This window comes from Phoenix dactylifera, chromosome 14 (genome assembly GCF_051530095.1).
Source record: "Phoenix dactylifera cultivar Ajwa chromosome 14, Ajwa_hap1_PhDact_Kaust_v1.1, whole genome shotgun sequence".
Lineage (NCBI taxonomy): Eukaryota > Viridiplantae > Streptophyta > Magnoliopsida > Arecales > Arecaceae > Phoenix > Phoenix dactylifera.
This window is the reverse complement of record NC_143203.1, coordinates 23013546-23035630: the sequence shown is the minus strand read 5'-3', so window position 1 is coordinate 23035630 and position 22085 is coordinate 23013546. Positions and strand designations below refer to the sequence as shown.

Here is a 22085-nt window from a genome sequence, read left to right as displayed (position 1 = left end):
TGTTAGAGAATGCACTCTGAAGTGATGGTTACTCTTGAATAGTGTAAATTAATTTGTCTGGTCATTATGATGGGGAAGCAATGAAACATATAAATGTTTCTGACATATTGTTAACATAGATTGTAAGATATATATTGCTATTTTTTTGAAGTAATTAAGCAGATATCAAACAATTAAGTATCGCTTACATTTGTTCGGTTCGTACTTTGGAGATATACTGGAGGAGCATGCTTCAAGTTTTTAATCTGAGCAGATATTTGTTGAGCAAGTAGATTTTCTGGGTCTAGAGTGGGAATGGAATTCCAACTGACTCCAGAAACTAACTCCAGAGGTAGCATTATATCAGTCAATTGCAATGGCTAGGTTTGCAATATCCTCATGCCAGTTTATCTCTAAAAAACAAAAAGAAAAAGAAAAAATTCCTCATGGTAGTTCCTGATAAATTTTGTGGGACTTGGAATATTGATTATGTCAACATGGTTCAGGTTTTGAATTCTATGGTTTATTTGTTCCATTTCAGATTTGCATACTAAAGAGGTAGTTTCTTTGATCTTGTAAACCGAAACGCTGTAAGCTAGTTTTAATTCTAAGGGGTAGTTAGCTGAAAATGCTTGTTCCAGTTTTCTCACTAATGTCTAATTAAGCTTTAACTTTGAACACAGATAGAGTCACAAGCTGTTTCATAAAATGCTGCAACAAATCCTTCGATCTTTGCAATCCTTTCATAGCCTGTCAAGTTTCTATTATTGGAAGGGATCATTCTATTATGGGCAATTTTCATCCCTTTTGGCTTCTGCTATTGCTTAAAGATTATCAGGAAACTTTGATTTTTATATTTTAAATGAAGAGGAAACCTTGATACTAAAGGTTCTGTGAGGCCTTCTGTTGGTCTCGATATGGGTTAAACAATCTCCTTGTCATCTCAGTCAATGCAGTTAAACATTGATTAATGGAAAAGAGTTCTTGAACAACCAAGATTGAATTGCAGCTTGATTCATCTCAGATTGATGCTTACCATCTCTCAGTCAGTGTAACTAAACATTGACTCGAGGCTAAGAGTTTTTAGATAATCGAACACTGAGGTGAAGTGCTGCACTTCCCAAAAAAAAGTTCTGGAGAAGTGAACTTGTTTTTGGAAAGGTGAATGTTTTTTTTTTGGTAGGACGGGTAACTCATACCTAGCGAGTACGAATGCATCCAGTAAAATCAGAAAATAGAATATCTCGAAGTGTCCAGAGCAGCTCTCTATCCCCAGCCTATAAGGTGCTATCCGTATGGCTGGCCACATAGGCGGCCACCCAACCCGCAGCCTCATTGGCTTCACGAAATACATGCTTAGCCTGAGAAAGATAAATGTTTACTAGGTTGAATTTGATTGGATATGCAGCACAACTCCTATGGTACACTTAGTTCGGGTTTTTACCTTACTCAAAATGACTAATGATCTACCTACCATCAGTTAGGTAACTTGTTGGAACATTTGGAAAGAATGCAAGGCATGCATATTTCTTAAGAAGATTTCTGGTGGAATAAGTGTTTACTAGTTGTTTGATATTATCCAAGGATTGGTTGACATTGTGCAATTCTAGGGCGAAGCATGTTTTTTTTTTATTCTACCTCTATTAAAGAGTCTCTTCTTCTTTCTCCTCCTCTACTTCTTTTATTTCTCATTAGAATTTGATAGGATTTTCCTCTCTTTCTTTTGAGATAAAATGAATAAAATATAGGAATACTCAAGCGACCTTGTAACCTCCGCATACCTCTATTAAGGGGTCTCTTCTTCTTTCTCCTCCTTTCCTTCTTTTATTTCTCATTAGAATTTGGTTGGATTTTCCCCTCTTTCTTTTGAGATAAAAATAAATAAAAAAAGAAATACTCAAGTGACCTTGTAACCTCTGCATACCTCTATTAAGGGGTCTCTTCTTCTTTCTCCTCCTCTACTTATTTTATTTCTCATTAGAATTTGATTGGATTTTCCTCTCTCTATTTTGAGATAAAAATAAATAAAAAAAGGAATACTCAAGCTTAAATATGCATGATGTGTTATTGCGGCAACTTATATTTGGTTGTTTCACTTTCTTTTTCAATTACGCTTTCTATTTGAGAAGGGATTTATTACCCCATTCAATTTATCAAGATAATTAGATAAAAAAATTTAAGATAGTGCAAGTAGGATTTGAACCCAAGTCACTAGTACCTAACATCGACATACTTTACCAACCTAGCTAATTGGCTAAAAGAACCATGATGTCCATTTTAAATTTTCGATCATATAACTTTGCAGTTATCTCACCAAGTTTATATGCGATTTAGGTAGGCCATTATGTAAAGAATCTAAAATTAAACTAGAATGGCTAATTTAATATCTATTTAAGAATTTATTTGCTGTTCCTTCTATGACTTATTCTATATAAAGTTGGCAAACAACGATGCCCTCTCCATATACAAAAGGGAATTAATGGATAATTGATAGACCAATTAGTGATTCATTATTAATTATTGATTTCAAATGTCTTGATATAGTAATTGGATGATGGTTTTGTGGTTATATTATAAAAACACTGCGCGTGAAGTGAAATATAGTTAAAGGACAAGTGAGAGATATGTTAAATTTTCATTTCATATTTTGTTGACTCTTTAGTAGTCGCTATGATCATTAATCTATATTTTAAGGAATAATTAGTTTGATGTCCATTGATTGTAATAGACTAGTATTATGGTTTATCTTGGAAAGTGTGGCATATGTAATGCATGTGATAGGTATTATAGATTATTATGTTACTTCCGACCAAGATTATTATTTATGTAATACAATAAACACACATCCAACTTTGACAAGCTCACTTCTCTTAAATCATTTTACAATTGAAGTAGGATCTATTAATTTAAGATACGAGCGGTGTCATTAGTTTTGAGATAGCTGATGATGCAACATGGAACTTTACCAATAGCATCATAGATTTTTGGTTTAATATTGGTATAGATTAACAATGGAAATTCAAACAATAATTGTATAATGGAAATAATGGTTGTTTAATCACTGTATAAAGAGAACAACAACTATCTATCTAGCATTCAGACTGTTCACAATATCCAAACATAATATATATCATTAAATTCAAATCTCTAAATTGGTTACAAATAATAATCTTTTATTTGATGAAAAATAATTTGAGCAATTGGCGCTGCCCATATTTCTTATTACATTCTATCATGATAACAAATAATAGTTACTATAATAATTAATATTTCATTCTAAATATATTTGGTCCAAGAAGATATGGTTTTAGAAAATGCTATTATTATAGGATTATTGTGTTATTCAAAACTTTGGCTTGGTCAAAAAAAAAAAAAACAAAACAAATATCTATCATTGTGAATAATAGGGACCTAAAGAATTTATTTTGATGGGATATATAGGGTTGGATGACTCATCCCTTCAACTTGATCCAACTTGACAATTTGGTTCATGGACGACCAGCCCAAGCTAGTTAGAAAACTTTCAAACCTAATGCGAATCGAATTTGATAAGACTTCTTAGATAGTAAAGAGCCCCAAAATCATAGACAAATACATATAATAGGTGGCTGCGGAAAAATCAGTAGAGAAAATTGTTTGATGCGTTTCGAAATATATTATTTTTTAAAATATATTTATATGATATATCCGGTTTAGCTATAAAAAAAAATAAAAAAGAAAAAGGAAAAGAAAAAAAAAAGGAACAACCGTCGGGGCAGGGGCTCTTTCGCTCCTTTTTCTTCGCCTGGCTCCAGCGGTTTAAGAATTGAGACGAGACGACGTCATTGGTCGACCGACCGACGAAGAAGGCAAAGAAGCCAAACCCCAAACTCTCTCTTTTTTTCTCTCTTTTCCTCAAACACATTGTGGATTCGCGATAATAACCCCCCTTTTGTCTCTTTGTCAAATTTCTTCATCTCCGCCCGTGGTAAAGAAAACCTCGATAGGTTCCAAAAGTTCGTTTTTTTTTCTCGGTATCATCGCCTCCACTCCAGTGGGCTTTTGGAGGATTCAAGGAGGAAATTTGGCTCGTTTTTGAGCGTGATTTGGGGCTATGAGGAAGAAGCTCGAAACTCGTTTTCCCGCGGTAAGCTCTTGATGTTTCTTTTGATAAAGATTGCTCCTTTTGGTCGATTTGGTTTCTGAATATTGTGATTTAGGGCTTTTTTATGAGGTTCTGCTATCCGGTTGTTGTCTTGTTTGGTGTTGTGGTTCTGCGAGGAGGGGATTAGGGTTTACTTTTTTGATTCGTTATTGTGGAGAAAACTGGTTTCGAGGTCATGGTTTTGAACCGAGGTCGCCCCAGGAGAGCGTTTTTGATGATTGAATTATTGTTAATTTGTATTTTTATTTATTGTTAATTTGTATTTTTATTCTACGCTTGCCTTAGGGTGCGAGAATCTGTTAGTAGGGGTTCGGTTTTGTTGTGAAGTATGCAAAATTTGCTTATGATGTTAAGCAAGCAATGCTCTTCTAATGTAAAATTTCTCTGAATTGCTGCTTCCGAAGCTAGGGTTTTTAACTATTTATATTATTTCTGTTATAAAGAATCATTCTTAAGGTGCCATGTTTTCAGTGGGTTTTGATTTTTATATTGATGTCAACTTGTTGGAAACCAAGAACGCGTGAGGGGTTGGACGGTGGAACAAAAGTAGTTAACCATGATGGCTTTGATACTTAAGGAGAGGCACCTTGAAACCACTGGATTAGAAAGCTTCTTTGGTTGAAACAATTAAGTGAATGGAGTTTGTATGAACTTATTGAGTTAAATGATTAAGTTTTGTTGTTCTGATGGTACAGGATTAGTAATGATCCAGTAGTGGAACCGTAGCCACCAGTATTTATAGATCAAGCATGAGAACAGCTTTCTCAATATGCTTCCTCCATTTCCTAAGGTCTTCAATCCCTTCTCTTTACTGTTTTACATAAAGGCTTGGGACTTTTTGAGTTTGTTATTACAACTTTATCTTCTCCATGTATGATGTGGAAAGCTTCGTGTTAAGTACATGAGCCTGGACTCTAAAGGCTTCTGCTTGAGAAGCTACCAGTGCTTCCTTTCACTTTGCATTCCATGTCTAAACATTACTATCAATGATATATATTTACTGCTTCTGACATAGGAAAAGGAGGACGCAAAAGAAGATAAATGGGAACAAGAAGAGAGGAAATAACAATGTGCAAGAATCAACCACTCAAGAATGATCTGCAAATTCTCCACCAAACCATCTACCTGTTATAATTTCTAAGATGGCATCCTCTCTCTGTTCATGGACCTTTTGAATATCTTCGAATGAGGAAGGAAGACAGAAATGTAGATCTAGACCATTAGATGTTGAAGAATTATGCTTTGCCATTAAAACCAGCCTGAAAAACTCTACCAAGCCCTTAGAGATTCATATTGTTTTTTTTCCCCTAAACAAGCTGTATTGATTATTAACCTCCATAAAATTCTGCCACTCAAAGCCCAATTTTCACTTGAGCTTTGTGTTTGAAGTTAGCCCTGATTATGTCAACCTTATAGAATTCTTAGCAATTTGAGGTTTTTAAGTGTTTCAAGTTTCAACCATTGTTTTTCCATCTAGAATCAAACTGAAGTGGCCCTGAGTGCATATGAGATAAAGTTTGTCGAATTCTTGGTTTTGCATTCTTTTTGCGAGTACAGCTGAAGCCAATAACTGACCATGTATTTGTTGCTTTCACAATGTCGATGTTACAGCTACTTCTTCTTCAACTTATTATGGTTTAATGTTTCACACAAATGTCTAAGGGATTTTAAGATACAACTTTTGATGCATGATGTGTAGACATTAATTCACGTGCAAACAAATTAGTGTAATTATGTGGGTGATTGTTACCCCGCCAAAACACATGCAATAAGAAAAAAAAAAGGAATTTTATCACTTCACACAGATGTTGTTTTTCTGGACAATACTTTATTTGACATGAAATTTGGTTGTGCATGAGGCTGATATTAACTTTTTGCATTATGATACATGTGTATTTATGTGTGCATGCATGTATACATATATGTTTATATTTTCAATCTTTTGCATGTTGTGTGTCTACACCCATGATGACCCAAGTTACCCTGTAATGTTTTTTATCTCGTAATTAAACACTCTCAATGTCGATACTTAGAGCTGAAGTGCATAACAGTATAAGATGCATGCCTCAATTCTTCCTACATGCAGATTAATGGAAACTATGATGACTAAATTATTGGCACTTTATTCGTGGCTGTATGCAACGAAAACTTTGTGCCTGACCTTGCTGTTTATTGATCATGAAGCTTAATCATATCATCTCAAATGAGATAGCTAGTACTAACTTTAAAAGCATGCGCTTGAATCTGTTAGGTTTGCCTGCTTTGGAATTTTATCAATTTCTATTTACAAACTTTGCAAATCAGAGTTTATAATCATAGGCAGACATATCAAAACATGCTATCTTTCATGCCCAGATGATCTCAGATACCACCTGTTAACTCTACTATCCTTGCTCACTTACTATCAAATCCCACCTATTTGTCGCTTCCAGCTTCTTTTCGAAGCTATCATGCCTATTTCTCTCTCTATTTCTTGGCTCCTGTATCCATTGTGAAACTCTGATCTCTATTCCCCCTCCCCCCTTCTTCCTCCTGCCCTGAACACCCCGTCCTACTATAACAACTTCCAGTCCCTTATCAATTAGATTTCTTGAATAAACCCGCACCGCAGTCATATCCAATTTGATAATATAGAATTAAATCTTTTTTGTACATGATTAAATCTTTTCTAGCATGCAAGTTAAATTTACTGCATACTGGAAATATATTCCTCTGGGTTCCATCATGTGTCAAAATGAGATACATAATGAGCAATGAGGTCTGCATTTGAATAGAATGACAAGGTTGTTCCGTTTCACACTCAAGCAATCATTCTTCAAGCATGAATTAAAATCTGTCGTGTATCTCAATTCGCCCCGCACTGGACTTATTTATGTGTCTGCTCATTTTCTGCTTTCTAATTTTCACCTACCCTTCTCTTGCCTCTGGTTGTCAAATTTATTTTTCTGTGCCCAAGGAGGATGGCATACTGATTGAGATTTCATGAGCATGTATAATAAAGATTCAAGGAGATTCTACATGGAGATGTACTCTAATTTTTGTTGAATGATTGTGAAAATTAGGAGAATGCCTTACTTAACATGGATGGAAATCATTCGTTGATGTGGACTCATAAGGCTGATTCCAAATAGTTGGGATGTGCCTCAATGGTTATGATTAGGCCCCGTCATATATTACATGAGCCTATGCATTAAGATACACCATCCTTATCCCAATTTATGATCGACTTACCTTTTTAAAAGCATTCATGCTGCCAATATATATCCTTGTTCATCACCATCCTCTCCTTATATGCATACATTTATGATAAATCACTAATGTTGATGATGATAGAGCATCTTGATAGCATTGGCATATAATAGTGTGTGCCGATTTACAATTGAATCCAATTATATTTTAGCTTTTTCTCAGCTCATAAGGTGAGTAAATCAGGTTCTTGTCCTTTATAATGACTTTAATTCAACACACTAATGTTCTTGGTTGGTCGTCAGCTGCAACATTTTTGGGTTAAGCTTCAAGATGCTATTACTTTGTCATTATATAATGTCATTTATTGATAATGCTTTCATGTATGAATCAATCATCAATCATTCTATCATGAGCCATGTGGTCTGACATAGTGTATTTGTTGGCAGTCTCGAATAAAAAAGATTATGCAAGCAGATGAAGATGTTGGGAAGATTGCATTGGCGGTACCTGTTTTAGTATGTGAGTTCTTTCAATCATTTAACTATCCTAATTAGATATTACTAATGTTAGATTACATTCCATTCCTTTAGATCTAGTTTTTTCTAGGTAAAAGTTTGATGAGTATTATTGATATTATTATTTTGGATGTTTCCCATATGCCACCCAATATTTTATCGATGTTACATATGAAACACTCCCATATCACTATTTACAAATTGACCACAGAAGTCCTATTTATATTGCAACAAGACCTTAGTTTAAAGTTTTGGCTATAGATCTTGATGAAAATATTACTTCTAGACCTTAAGGGACTTTTGTATACTTTATGACCAAAATACCCCTCAAACAACTTTTCTCTGCTTGCAGGTGGGACCACCACACCTCTCTCAAACCCCATCCTCAATTGACACTCCCGCTTTTCACCTCAATCCCACCCTCATCCCTCGAACCCCTATCAACCTTCCAATGCCCACCCTCATTCCCATCCTCTCAGCTATGTCAAGCCTGCTCACCCCATCAATGTTGCCACCCCTTGCCTTGCCTCCATTGCCATTGTCATTGCCTCCAAGCCCAAGCCCTCCTTTTGCTAGTGGGACCATCACCATGCCACCCATGTGCTACCTGCATGCCCCCTCCTGACCTCCCATCCCCCCCCCCTTCCTCTCTCTATACATACCCCTCAATCTCTGCTTTCTCTAGGCGTTCATTGAAGTAACAAAGCGGAGAGAGATCTTGACTTGGCCAACCTAGTACCTGAAGTACTACTATAGAAGAAATCTTCTTCCTTCCATGATGTTTAAGATCTTGCTGGTAGTGGAGACTACCATCTGATGGAGGTGTAGATGGAGGAGGGCACCCCATCGAAGATCCCCATCAAGTCCATTGTTGAGATCTATGGCATCCCCTCATCACACCTATAAGGGAGCGCCTTGAATACTATTACTTCCATGGCTAGAACGCTTGCTTCTAGTCCCACTTTAGGTACAGCTCCACCATCATTTGCCTTAATGTGCCCTTGGTCCTTCATGGTCTCTGACCCCAAGGTTGTGGCCGTCCTTGACACCTAGAGTTTCTAGATCTAAAAATTCAGAAAGACTTGTTGGAATCCAGGTTGGGTTGGTCTGACCAAAAAAGGCATGGGGTATCCAAGGTTGAGAAAAGCATCTTCGTGGTGACCCATCGCCTTTACCAGCAGCTTCCGCATCTGGTGCTATCTCAACCACTTAAAGCCCACCCATGCTAACATCTGGCAACTCCTCTTCAACCTCCTCACTTCTTGCAAGTCCCATGTCATCCCCACCCTTGGCACCAACTTTGCCACTCTCTTGCAAGTTGAGCCGATCATGGGCCGGGCTTGGGCACAAAAAATGTCAAATTATAAGTAAATCCGACCCAAAGCCCAACGAAAAATGAATATAGTTTAGGCTCGAGGTCCTGCCCATGATCAGCTCTATTTACAGGTCATGGAGTCCCACATGATCACCGTGGGAAGGCTGACTTCAACAACCTCAAGGTCAAAGCAAGGCCAACTTCGGCATCAAGCCCCCAGCCTCTGGCCTTGGCACAAGAGGCCTCGCCAAGGCAACCAAGTGGCACTTCCTCCAACTCGCCCTCCTCTTATCCCTCGGCCTCTCTAAGATCCTTGCGAAAGTCTTCCCTATCCCCTTTGCCTTGCCAAGTCCAACTATTACTTCATCACCATGGTCAAGTTGGTGCTCGATGCCATCGTGATGCTCGAGCTATCCAAGAATGAGAGATGCCACAACCTCCTCTTCACCACCTTGTTCAACAATTATAGTGGCATGAATGTGATGCTCTTGATGATCCTACAGTGGTCGGGGATGGTTGACTCCAAGATCCATGCCCGGTTAACCGAGGAGTTTCGGCTGGCACGACCATCGAGGGTTGGAAAGTAATGCCGGTAGCGACAAAGAAGATGGAGCTGACATAGTCGGTAGTGTACGAAGTGAAGAAGGGGGAGATGATGTTCGTGGTACCGACCCTTGGTGACATGGGACAAGAAGAGTTTTGACCATGGTTAGGGAGCTCATCTTGGACCAGTTCGCTGGGACAACATTCGTAGCTCCTCAAGTACATGGTGTGGTCCAACGGCCTGGAGATGGAAGCCTATCATTGTGGAACAAGCGGTGCAGAAGGAGCTGGTGGTGTTGGTGGGAAAGCTGTTGCTTGTGGAGTTGTTCCTTTGTTACGATAACTTCATTGCGGAGGTTGAGACATGGCTATTCGGTGTTCATGTCAACTTTACATCATTGACCAAAGCGACCACCACCTAGTCATCTTAGTTGACAGGCTCTGTGATTTGTTAACACAAGAAAAATGTGAATAGGTAGAAGGGAAAGGGTTTTGGTGCTCATGGACCCCTAGTTAATTTAACTAAGGACTGTCTTTGGGGCAATGGAAGGCTAACAGAAAGGTCTTTTTGCAAATCTAACAAACACTGTCTGGGTTGTTTTGTAAATATGGATAAGGGGAGGAGTTTTATATAATTTTGGCAAAATCTTAGGTGTGATATGTAGAAAACCCTTTTTTCACATGCTGATATGAACATCTGAATAATAGCACCGAAAGTCGTAATTGTGCAATGTGCATACTATGCATAAACATGGCCTTATGATACATATAGATATACTTACAGACTTGTCCTTGACCATCCAAATTGACATGCAGGCATCCATCCATGTGTGTTTATGTTCTAATGTTATCTCTTTATATGATATGTTTGTTCTGAGTTTACCTATTTAGGTGTTTATTTATGTTCACTTTCCATGACTTATAATTTTGCAGCTAAAGCATTGGAATTGTTTCTGCAAGATCTTTGTGACAGAACATATGACATAACTCTTCAGAGAGGAATGAAGACAATGAGTGCTTTGCATTTGTAAGTACCATTTAAAGTTGTTTAGTAAATTGAACTCTTTAGAATCATTGCTCTATCTCCAATGTATAATTTATGGACTTCGCAATAATGGATTTTGGAATTCTTTTGAATTTGGCATTACATATTCTGTGAGATGCTACAGAAGTACATAATTATTTTCAGCCATGAATTAAAAAATCTAGAAAGTTAAAAGGTAAAAAAGTTTAAAACATTGTTAAATAACATAAGTTAGAGTAAGTATATGTCTATTTTTTCTTTTTGTCTTGACAAAGAAGTAATGGTGTAATTCATTAGCTTGACATTATTGTAGAATATGAAATCAATACTGAACTCTATTTTGGACAACATGCTGTACTTTATGGTCCTCATGTTTTTGCTGTTACATACGCTTTGAGTCCCATGTGTTACATGAGCTGTTATATGTGAAGCATGGACCTTGATACTGGATCTGGATACATCAGCATGGCAAATCTTGACAGCAATGAGGATATAATACCGTTGGGATTCTTGTATAAATAAATGTATCTTTTACAAATGTCTAAGAAAGAATGCATAAAACATTATGGGCTATCATGTATATTCTACTCAATAAAATCAACATTACAAATTCTGAAACTAAGCTTCCATTATGTCCATCATTAAAGAGTTATGTAAGAAGAACCCCTTTTGCTCACCCACAGATGTATCTGTAAGTATCCTGGATGTACTCTGTGAATATCCAAAGCTTATTTCTTACTTTTAGAAGTGGGATCCTGATAATAAGATGCAACTCTTACACTAGCCGTATTTGGCATGTACTGGTATGCAGTATCTAGTTATTCCTTATAATACACCCCTTCGTATTTTTTTAATACACCTCTCTCTCTCTCTCTCTCTAAAGTTTTGAGAGTAAGAGAGACAACATAGAAAAGCTAAAAGTAGAGCCTCAATAAAATTAACTTTAAATCTTGATTTATGTAAACAATGAGCATCCTTTTTGATGCATTAATCATTCAAACCTTTCTTGCACTTCAAAGTTCTTTCACATTAGCTCATAGTTGTGTGATGATTCTTCCCTGCTTCATTATATATTAATTTCTTTTGTTTTATATCACTGATATTTGTTGCTTCAATGTTTCTCTTAATGGTTTGTATCCTGCTTCATGCCTAGATATGATCTAATTAAGAAGGTACACATATAAAAACAATGTGCCCTTGTTACTCTTAAAACCATTATGCTGTATTAGGTATTTAGTGTCTAATAAGATGGACCCAGGCCATAATGCTGGGCTAGCTTCAGGTGCCTACTTTTAGGGCTAGGCTGTGCTTAGGTCTAGTTCTTATAATTTTCTACAGTCTTGGGCCTTAAGCATCCAGTGGGCCTGAGCTACCATGGCTTGGCCAAGATTGGCCTGTCAACATCCCTATTTGGACATTGTGATGACTCCAATCCTAACCTATCTCTCTTTCTCAACAGAATTCAATTCTGTGTTTTTGGATTTATATATCGTGCATCTACTATGTAATACACATTCTGGGCTCCTTATAATTTGTGTCCATTGTTTCTGTTGGAGGAAATTCTTTGTAATGGTCAGCTGCATTGACTAACTGTAGTGATGGCCATGGCAGCAATGAGCAATAAAGAGGATCATGGCCTGCTTCTTTTACTATTTTTTCTATGTTCGTGCAATTCATTAAATCTCCATGAAGCATAACATGAAAATGGCATCTGAAAAATGTCCCATTGCATATCTTAATTAAATTTCGTCAAGTTGTAATAGATGATTTAGTAGGAGACCTATTATCAGAGATTGCTAGTGAGTTCTATGTAATCAAAGTGATAGGACAAGATGGAGTTTTCTGATGTTAGTATATGTATATATATAAAATTAAACAAGAGAAGCAAAAAAGATTAGCCTAGTGCACAAGGCTACACCATTTCTAATAAAATCAAACAAGGAGTGTTTCATGTACCTTTTTATTAAATAAAAGTTTTTCATGTAGGACCTTCTGGAGGTAGGCATCCTGATGCAGCTTTGAATCTGATTCTTGTTTCTGTGTCATTAAAAATGCTTTTGTATGTTCAACAACATGCCATGTTATCAATCTGTAATTAAACTTGACCGTACCAAAGGAGAGGTCATTGCATTATTGGGTCAATTGGCAGACCTTTTGACATAAAAAAAAGAATAATATGATACTTAAAGAAAAGTAAAGATTCTTTTGAAAAATATGAAAAATCTCTTCCATGTATGATAATGCAAATGCTCAACATCATGTAATGTTTGGCCATGGGTTTGGGCATGAGGCTGTTTATCTCGCTCCCTTCTATTGGAAATACCTTTTATGAATTTATCCATTTATATTCACCTTCTAATTGATGACAAGGGATTCGCACAAACTCTCTTTGTTACCAAATCTATTCTAAAGATACATGATTGATGGATCACAATCATCTATTGCTTCATCCTCTTGAATAAATCACTCTTACATGCATAGTTTTGTTTGGATAAGAAGGAAAAAAGGAGAAATTGATAATATTTTTCTTTTTCTTCCTTTTTTAGGGAGAGAGGGGGGCGGGGGGCTGCATGAACGGACCTGAGGGAGTTTGAGGAAATGAGCGCTGAGAGTTTCTTGTTTCTTTAATATTTAATTAAATGACTAAAATGACCTTTATGAACTTTAAATAAAAAAGAGAAACGGTAAAGGGCATACTGTTATTTGGGTGCCAGTTTATTGTCCCATCAACTTGTATTGCTCCAGGTTAGTTGATTCAGTGAAACCAGCTGGTTTAATCAATTTAAAGTGGGGTTTAAGCCTAAGGCCTAATTAGGCAGCAGGTTTGGCCTAGGAGCGGTTCACCGGTCAGACCACTTGGTCAATTTATATTTGATGTCAGTTCTATGTGCAAGGTGCTCATGCATTTTGTGGAATTGAATTTTAGACCCTCTGACCAATTAACCTACAGATTCTTGGCCATTGACGTTGATTTGCACTTGATCAAGGAACCACATTATCTTCAGACTGGCCAAGCACATTAGTCAGGCGTACGTTTTCCAGGCCAACCCTAGGCTTTTTCTTGTGTTAGGCTGGACCAGATTAATCCTTTGTTTCTCAGCCTGCTCTGGGGCCCAGAGTGGCTGAATTCATTTTAGGCTGCTCATGTCCTAGTTTTGCCTTATAATAATTCTTGATATAATAGATGTACTCTTCACCAACTAATTGAATTTAATTTATGCTTAATTTATTAACAGAAACAGAAGAAACACAGCCCTTTTTCCCTTGAGTCCCCTACGTTATGTACACTTTCTACTTCAGAATTTTCAGAAGGGCCACTGACCCACTATTAAATATCATTATCTGAAAATATTTCCTGCATGTCTTTTTTTGCTTTTCTTTTCTTTTAGCAATTTGATTACAAGATCTTTTCCTGCTTGATGACATACTGGTTATACTATGCCTGGATATTTACTTTCTTTTTTTTTGTGGCACTGAATGCTTTTTAGCCTTAAATCTTATCTATACATTGTTTACTTGTTTTAGGAAGCAGTGCGTGCATAGTTTTAACGTGTTTGACTTCCTGAAGGATATAGTGAGCAAGGTTCCAGACATGGGAACTTCTGATGCTGGTGGCGATGACAGATCTGCCAAGAGAAGGTTCGTAGCGTTAATTTCATGATATTAGGTATTACTTGCAGTTGGTCAACTATAATATTCTATCATTACTACCATGTTGATATTGCAACTGTATTGCATTGCCATCCAGGAAAGCTGCAGATGATGACAATGATAATGAGGAGTTGAAGCGAAGTAGAGCTGTAAGTGTCACTTATTCTGTAATGTTGAATTTGCACTCTAGAATAGTTATCTATGCTTCTCGCGTATCTTCCCAATATTATTTGTCAACTTTGTGCAAGCTTCTCATATGGATTAATGCTTTGATTTTGTAATATCATATATACTTACTAAACCATCATTACCATTTGGTAAACTTCATTTATGATTTTGCACTTACAAAGGGCCCATTGATGTTGCTTTTGTTTTTGAAAAAACCAAGCAGAAAAATGAACTAGAATGGACAATATTTTTGAACCATTTAATTTTTTGTAGATTGTTTGTAAAATCTTTAGATATTTTGGCAGCAAAATTTTATTGCTTTCAAAATTTGAAAATAAAAGCAAGGATTCACAGAAGTTCTGTGCAAATATGCTATATTGAACATCAATCTTCTTGTGGTATTTTACTAATTTGTACAGAAACGAAAATTCAAAGGCAACAACGATACCAAACAGGGCCCAAGATACTAAGATTTCATTTGCCTGCTCATCCTGCATGCTGATCTTGTCTGCATCTCATTTCTTTTTGAGTGCTATCTCAGCTAATAAAAGCTTTCCTCATGGCAGCATGAGGGGCCAGTGGGTCACAATGGTGGCGGCAGAGGACGGGGGCGGGGACGTGGGAGAGGACGTGGTGCCCGAGGTGCTCGTGGTGCTGATAAGGATGGTGCTCATTATGACAAATATGAAGATGACCCTGGCTCGCCTCCTCAACACAGTGACAGACCACCTCATGTGAAATCGGAAATGATGGATGATGGCGTAAGCGCAAGAGAATCAAAGGAAACCACAGTTAGCTGTAGTAACACAGGTTCTGCCATCCGGAACTTTGACTTGAATTTGGATTTGGATGAGAATGGAGACACACCTACAGCTGCAGTCACAGCCACGGGTACCACCAAAGCAACAGCCGCAGCCGCATCTGCATCCTCTGAGACAGATCAGGGAATGAAGCATGGTGAGTACCCGGGCTGGTCGCTGGCTGATGTGGACACAATGGCCATCGATCCTATTCAGTTTGCACTATCAGACCAAAGATTAGATGAAGAGGAAGAGGATTATGATAATGAAGACAGTTGATCGGCGTATACATCTCACCGTCCCAACAGATTTATAGGTAGATCTGATCTGACTCTAATATAGATGATGGCAGCTGCCCTCCCACCTCTTGAGACAAACTCAAGAGCTCAGGGAATGGGCTGAATGATGTTATAAACTACAAATACACATTGGGGTGGAAGTGTTAGAAACTGTGTTAGTTTTAGTAACTAATTGTCACAGGAACAGTTCATTTGATTTGGATGTTCCGATCGTCGTGCTTGATTCCGGCGATGGGAAAACCTTATCAACAAGAGCAGACTGCTATTAAAGCAGGTAAAACAAGTCATTTGGGGTTGGAGTGCAGATCTTGTGCGACCGATTTTATTTGGAGTTAATTTAGGTTGGGCCTCTTTCCATCTTGATGATCGAAGGTGCAACTAGGTTGTGGTTAGGTTTCTTTACATTTTATGGTCTGATGAACTCTTTATTTATTTATTTATTTATTTTTGTGGTGGAGAATATACCTTTTCAATATATGCTAAAAAGGGGTGGACTTTGCTCTGCCAGTCTGCTGCTGCCGGAGCCCGGCAGGTGGAACAGAGGTAATGTTTAAATTCTCAGATATACGTTGTCGGACTGCGAAATCCTTTACTGGTGTACTCCACTCATAACTGGGCCTTGCTACAGCTTCCATCTTCTAAAATGAAGGCTACGGATTTACTCACATTTGTCCAAAAGCTTTCCACTTCATGGGTAATTAAGGGAAGCCATTTGACAGCAGCCCCTACAAAGCAAGAAACAACTTTCATTTCATTTCTATCAAAGCAAGAAATTTTATGATATGCAGGTTTCTTAATTTCATTTCTGTTGGTTCAAGGCTAGCTATCGTGATAGACGTGTAATTTGATAGCCAACTTGCTCGATTCTCATTTTTCCTCTTGTTCACATCTCATCCAAGGATGCAGGGCAAGTGAATATAGCATAGACCGAGGGAGGTGAAAGCTAAAGAGAAAGGTGGTGATTGTCATGCATGGTGAGCCATTTGGTACAAATAAACAAGTAGTTACATTTATCTTGTCACTACCCAAAATTGAAGAGTAGGATAATTACACTTATTTTACTACTACACATACTAGCATCAAAAATAGAAAAAATGGAACAACTGTTCAGAATATAAGAGTAGAATATAGGAGTAGGGGAAGAAAGATGACTTTCATGTATGATGGTATTGGCTTACATAGCGCAAACTGTCAAGGATAGCTGTCAAGGTGAATTGGTGTCAATTATCCTAGCAAGTGACAGGAGTCATTTATAAATATCAGGTTGTAATGCTAAAAAAAATGGGACGTTTTGGCTGATTCATCTGTCTGAAGAAAGTTATCTTTATTTTTATTTTTAAGTTATATTTGCTTTTACTTTTCGAATTTTATGCTTTGTTTCTAAGTAGAATTCTAGTTTATCCATAAAAATAGTAGTAGAATACTTTGTAGCCCCGTCTACACTCTACTTTTTTTCTTCTCAATAAACAATATGATGGTAGCGAAAATTTTTGAAGGTCAAGATATCTATATCCAAGATACTATCATTATTCTTCTTATTCTATCCTCTTTCTAGCTAGTTTAATGCTGGTGGCACGCCCATGCAAAGCCTATCCATAAGACTTGCCATTCTTCTCCCAACCAATAGGACGAGGTGACAAGAAGTTTGTGGCACGTCTGATAGAGCTTGTTTGTAAATAAGGTTTTTGGCATACCTGGTGTGACAATCACATAGCTACCATCAATGCCGTTGCAGAAAGAGATTAATGAAGCAATTGCGAGTAAAGTGACCACTGTGCTGGCATCGCTTGTGGAGTGATACATTGCATCTTCGATTTTGATGGCGGAACAGGTAAAAAATTTGCTTCTTTTATTGAGAGTCAATACAATACAATGCAACATGAATCAATGCATGCTATGATAAACTTTTGATCATTCTCCAATGAAAAGTAAATGGCCCTTGGGCTCCTTAATCTCTTTATTGTTTTGTTAGTTTCTTTGTTTTCTTTCCTGAGGGTCTCCTTGGAATCCTGTGTCTTCATGAACACGTCATCTAATTAATGAAAATGGTGATGACTCAGCTCTCCTGAGAGGTTATATGTGTTTGACCCACAAAATTGGCACTCCACAATTATTCTCAGATAAAAGTAGAGAAAAAGAAAGAAAAAGGTCTGCATCAATTATTTTTAGCTGCAAGGAAGTCAAAAAGTTCACCATGCCAATCGGCAGGAGTCATCTTATTGAATTGGTATGCCATGACCATTCATCCACTTACAAGAGCAATGGCAAAATAGCAGTCAGCTTTCCATTCTCTTGGTAAACCACATGAATGGCAAATCCTGTAATGCTTAGCTTGCAAATACACAGCTTTAGATCAGAGGCCAACCTTACGGGAACCTCCAAGGTGATTGATTCCAAACCAACAAATCTTTGAAAAGGTAAAAAAGTATGCCACTTTCCTTTACAATGCTTACAAATAATAATAATAAGAAGAAGAATAAGAATAATGGCAATAACATATGAATTACAAACAGAATAATAGCATCCACCACTTACACAATAGGGGATTTAGATAGGCCTTGGAGACCAATCCAGGACATTTTATTGGGCAATCCTTCATACATGTAAATAATTAGTAAATACCAGAATCTGAATCCTGCTGCCTCATCTGATTCAAATGAAATGTTCCTTGCATAGTCTCATCTACTTCCACCATGAACTTCTCCTCCTCCTGTCCTCTTCTTACTTTAAGCAGCAGTTCAAACTTGGCAGAATTTTCAGCCTTCTGAAAAGAGGAGAAAACCAGAAAGGATATTGGATAAGTCTGAAGCACTTGAACTAGACACCCATTTATTTTACTCAGAAAAAATGCACTTGAAAAATCTTTTTGCAGTCATTATAACTTTGGAATACATAGGAAAAGGAAACCAATGATGGAAGAATATTAGGACATAAAGGCTACAAGTGCCAACCTTGGCCCTCGCAGAAAGGACCTCAAGCAGTTTATATGGGATCAGTGAGTTAGACATTTGTTGGATGGATTGTACAGCATGAATTGCTGCATCTTGTATGATAGGATCATTCGTTGGCACCATCATCCATCCAGTTTCATGCCCATCTGGCACATGACCAATCTCATCATATCATTTTTAGCTCCACAGTAAAACAAACAAGTTGTGAATTAAGTTGGCACATACGGTTCTAACAGTAACAGTAACATACATGACAGTTTGGTTCATCCTAGATGCACACAATGACAGTTTGGTTCATAAGTTGTTGTCAGTATCTGAGAGTTTCTGATTTGGAATCTTAATGGATTTCATCATTCAAATTTGCTTATAGAATTGCAAATGAAATCAGCATTACCTTTTGGAGTTTGACTCTCCGAAGAGCAGTCATCCAACGGACTAAACTCCTGAAGCTCCTTAAACTTCATCCAGGGTTTGACCCAGACTTTAGCCTCATATAGCTTCTTCTTCCCTCCTTCAATTGCCTCAATAGTTATATAGTAAATAATTCCAGCTACAACTTGCTCTTTCACCTTCACTACTCGAACAAACTCAAGAAGAGTATTCTGCACCAAAAACACCAAGGGAATTAAATTAAAACAATTAGCATTTATCTGGGTAGCTGCAGTCTACAAGGCGGAGCAAGCGCAAAGAAGACGACTAGGACTAGGATTGTTATAGGGCGCGTTTGGTTTTGGAATAACCCAATAGTTCTTCCACAAGTTATTCATGGTTTTTTTTTTCATGAAGGAAGAGGAGGCAGAAATAGGGCTAAAATCAGATCGGATACTAATATATTCGTACCCATATTTGTTTTATGTAATAAATATAAATAAGACTACAAATTTATATTTATTTTAAAAGGATATTGATATAAATCGGATATTGAAAATATGGATATAAATATGGATATAGGTTGGATAATTAAATTTTATGACAATAGAATCAAAAATATTACTAAGTGGATGATAAATCAAATAAAAACATATTAATTTAGTTATATATTTTTTATAAAAATTAATGAGTTCTAATATAAAATTAAATAGAGTTACAAATAGATATTCGGATATGGATCGAATAATTGTCTAACCATATCTATATTTATTTTTTTTACGGATATGGATATAGATGCAGAAATTAGTCGGATGCTCAAATTTTTATTCGTAGATTCGGATAGAAGAAATGAGGGCCTTATGGCAAAAATAACTTATTCCAGCTGCCTTCTCTTAAATCATTATTCCCGGCATAAGCAGGTTCCACCAAAATAACTATCCCTTGTTTTGTTTTGCAAAAGTTTTTTGACCAGCATAAGGCTTATCCCAAGTCTCCCTCCTCCTTCTGAATTGTATCTCGGCAGAAACAAGACAAGTTAGATAAAAGGAAATTCGACCTCATGCATTAAATTATAGATCTAACATGGAAAAACTGGCAAACAATGGGAATCCATCGATACATGAATTAATTAATAAACGAACTAATCAAGAAAGCATATATATATCCACTGGAACAAAGAAAGGGAGGATATGCAGAATAAAGAGATCGAGACTATTCCAGTCCTCACCGCCTTCTTGTTGTGCTCTTCGACAGCGAAGCGAGCGAGCTCTTCGATCTCAACGCTGTTCTCGATCTCCTTCGCATCATGAACTCCTCCCAAGGTGGCCATGGCGATCGCAACTTATTCACCCGCAGGATAACCAGCAGCAAAGAGATGATGAAGACCGAATGTTTCGTCGACAGCCCCGTGCTCTCATGGCCCCAACTTTTATAACGCGTCCAATCTCTGCCCCCATCGACGGTCTTCGATAACGATAAAAAGTGGACCCCACTGCATGCCATAAAATCGAACGGCTCGCCCTCCCCTAAGAACCAAGTTTCCGACAGCCATATGCCTCCCCCATCTATTCCCCGGTCGATTGAAAACCGGTTTGGTGTCCACCATCTTCGAAGTTAACTTCGATGGCGGCATATCGGCAGATGAAGTATATGAAGAAGTGGATTTTATGATCAGAGACCATCATGATAAGCTGATTATGGGGGAGGTCGACGCACCTCGGTTTGACCACCATTGAGGCGGAGCTTCGAGCAGTCTGGAAGGGTATCTTTTATGTGAGGATGTTACTTGGTGCAGATACGGCATATTTTGAGAAAGACTCTTCTACGGTGATTGATTGGATACGGAGAGTGGATCAATATGGAGACGACCATCTGCTAATTCGTGAGACTCGCAGATTGGTCACAGGGATAAATTCCTTTTAGGCAACACATGTGTATCAAAAGGCGAACGGAGCTACAGATTGAGTTGCTTCCTTTGTTGCTCAGCACTCCGAAGAGTTTACCTGAACTAGTACCACTAATATTCCTTCTTTCTTGTATTATTATTATTAATATTAATATTATTATTATTATACTTAGCAGGTTGTACCAATGTAAGAGTGATATAAAATGCCGGTATTACCAAAAAAAAAAAAAAAAAAAAAGAAGAAGAAGTTCTACTCATCGGCTCGCTTTGAACCGGATCGCATGCTGGTTTGTAGTTTTCAGGGGAACTTTCAGGGAGGAGTATGAGCGAGATCGAATACCGTGGGCTACCCAAGGGGTTTTGGGGTGATGGATGGATAAGCGAGGATTAGTCTTGAAGTCTAGAAGAACATGGGCTTCAGCCCATGCCGTGAAGAAACATCGCGGCCGACGAAAGAGGAAGAAAGAGTAGCCAGGTCAACGTGGGTTAAGACCCCAGAGGCATTGGTTTTCTTGGATGGTACGTGATATGCTTTGAGTTACGTGCAACGAATATAGATGCGGTATATTATGTCTTAAGATGCGTACTTTGTGTTTAGAAGAAACGTTTTCTCTTTTTCTTTTTCCGGACGGTATTCAACGTCGACTTGCATGTACTTGCATGTAGGAGTCTTTTTCCTTTAATGAATCTGGTCCAAAATGTTTTAGTATTCTTGGAAACGGATCTAGTAGTCTTCCAAATGGATCTTAGGACCAAGTTTTTGCATGTGGATGATTAAAATGAGAGAGAGATGGATGATGAAGAAAGGTGACGAAAAGAGAAAGTTGACTTATTGTATTAGAGCATCTTTAGTGTTATAACGTAGTACATATACTTTCATTTTCATTTTTTTATTTTTTAAAAAAACCAATGTAATCCTTTCCTCTTCATTAAAAATATGAATTCAAATTTAATCTTCAGCATTATAACCTAGTGCATATGCTTCCAATTTTTTTGAAAAAAAAGCTATGCAGTCATTTCCTCTTCATTAAAGGGTATTGAGATGACAAAATACAATGCAAAATTAAAATAAAATGGTTATCCAATTGTTTCATCTTTTAAAAAATGATTAGGTTAATATAATATAATGTAGTAGATGCATATAGCATCAAAATTTAAGAGGGAAAAAAACTTCTCTGACTGCCTCGCTTTTATTTTTTTCACAAAAGAATTCAAGAGTGTTAAAATGATAT

General features: G+C 37.3%; 2 protein-coding genes and 1 long non-coding RNA gene across 6 annotated transcripts; 2 read left to right on the top strand and 1 right to left on the bottom strand.

Moving 5' to 3' along the window:
* Window positions 1–3718: 3718 nt before the first annotated feature.
* LOC103705058 (uncharacterized) lies at window positions 3719–16087 on the top strand. 3 transcript variants are annotated; one of them, XM_008788654.6, is made up of 7 exons: window positions 3921–4105; window positions 5139–5329; window positions 7759–7831; window positions 10619–10712; window positions 14235–14348; window positions 14458–14509; window positions 15095–16087. In XM_008788654.6, the coding sequence occupies exons 2-7, from the start codon at window positions 5309–5311 to the stop codon at window positions 15605–15607; spliced, it is 867 nt and encodes a 288-aa protein (XP_008786876.4). In that variant the 5' UTR covers window positions 3921–4105; window positions 5139–5308; the 3' UTR covers window positions 15608–16087. The 3 variants fall into 3 exon arrangements, with proteins under 3 accessions (XP_008786874.4, XP_008786876.4, XP_008786877.4); XM_008788655.6 differs by lacking the exon at window positions 5139–5329 and adding an exon at window positions 4819–4913 and having other exon boundaries at window positions 3964–4105; XM_008788652.6 differs by lacking the exon at window positions 5139–5329 and having other exon boundaries at window positions 3719–4105.
* Window positions 16088–16274: 187 nt separating this feature from the next.
* On the top strand, window positions 16275–17315 carry LOC149751401 (uncharacterized). Of its 2 annotated transcripts, none has more exons than XR_016398385.1 (3): window positions 16275–16415; window positions 16527–16601; window positions 17183–17315. It is a non-coding gene; the product is annotated as an uncharacterized LOC149751401 (long non-coding RNA). The 2 variants fall into 2 exon arrangements; XR_016398386.1 differs by having other exon boundaries at window positions 16283–16415; window positions 16534–16601.
* Window positions 17316–18066: 751 nt separating this feature from the next.
* LOC103705057 (cysteine proteinase inhibitor 12-like) lies at window positions 18067–20388 on the bottom strand. Its single transcript, XM_008788651.6, has 4 exons — window positions 20176–20388; window positions 18973–19180; window positions 18579–18724; window positions 18067–18391 (listed from the first exon to the last, which is right to left on the bottom strand). The coding sequence occupies exons 1-4, from the start codon at window positions 20275–20277 to the stop codon at window positions 18239–18241; spliced, it is 609 nt and encodes a 202-aa protein (XP_008786873.1). The 5' UTR covers window positions 20278–20388; the 3' UTR covers window positions 18067–18238.
* Between the last annotated feature and the right edge of the window lie 1697 nt (window positions 20389–22085).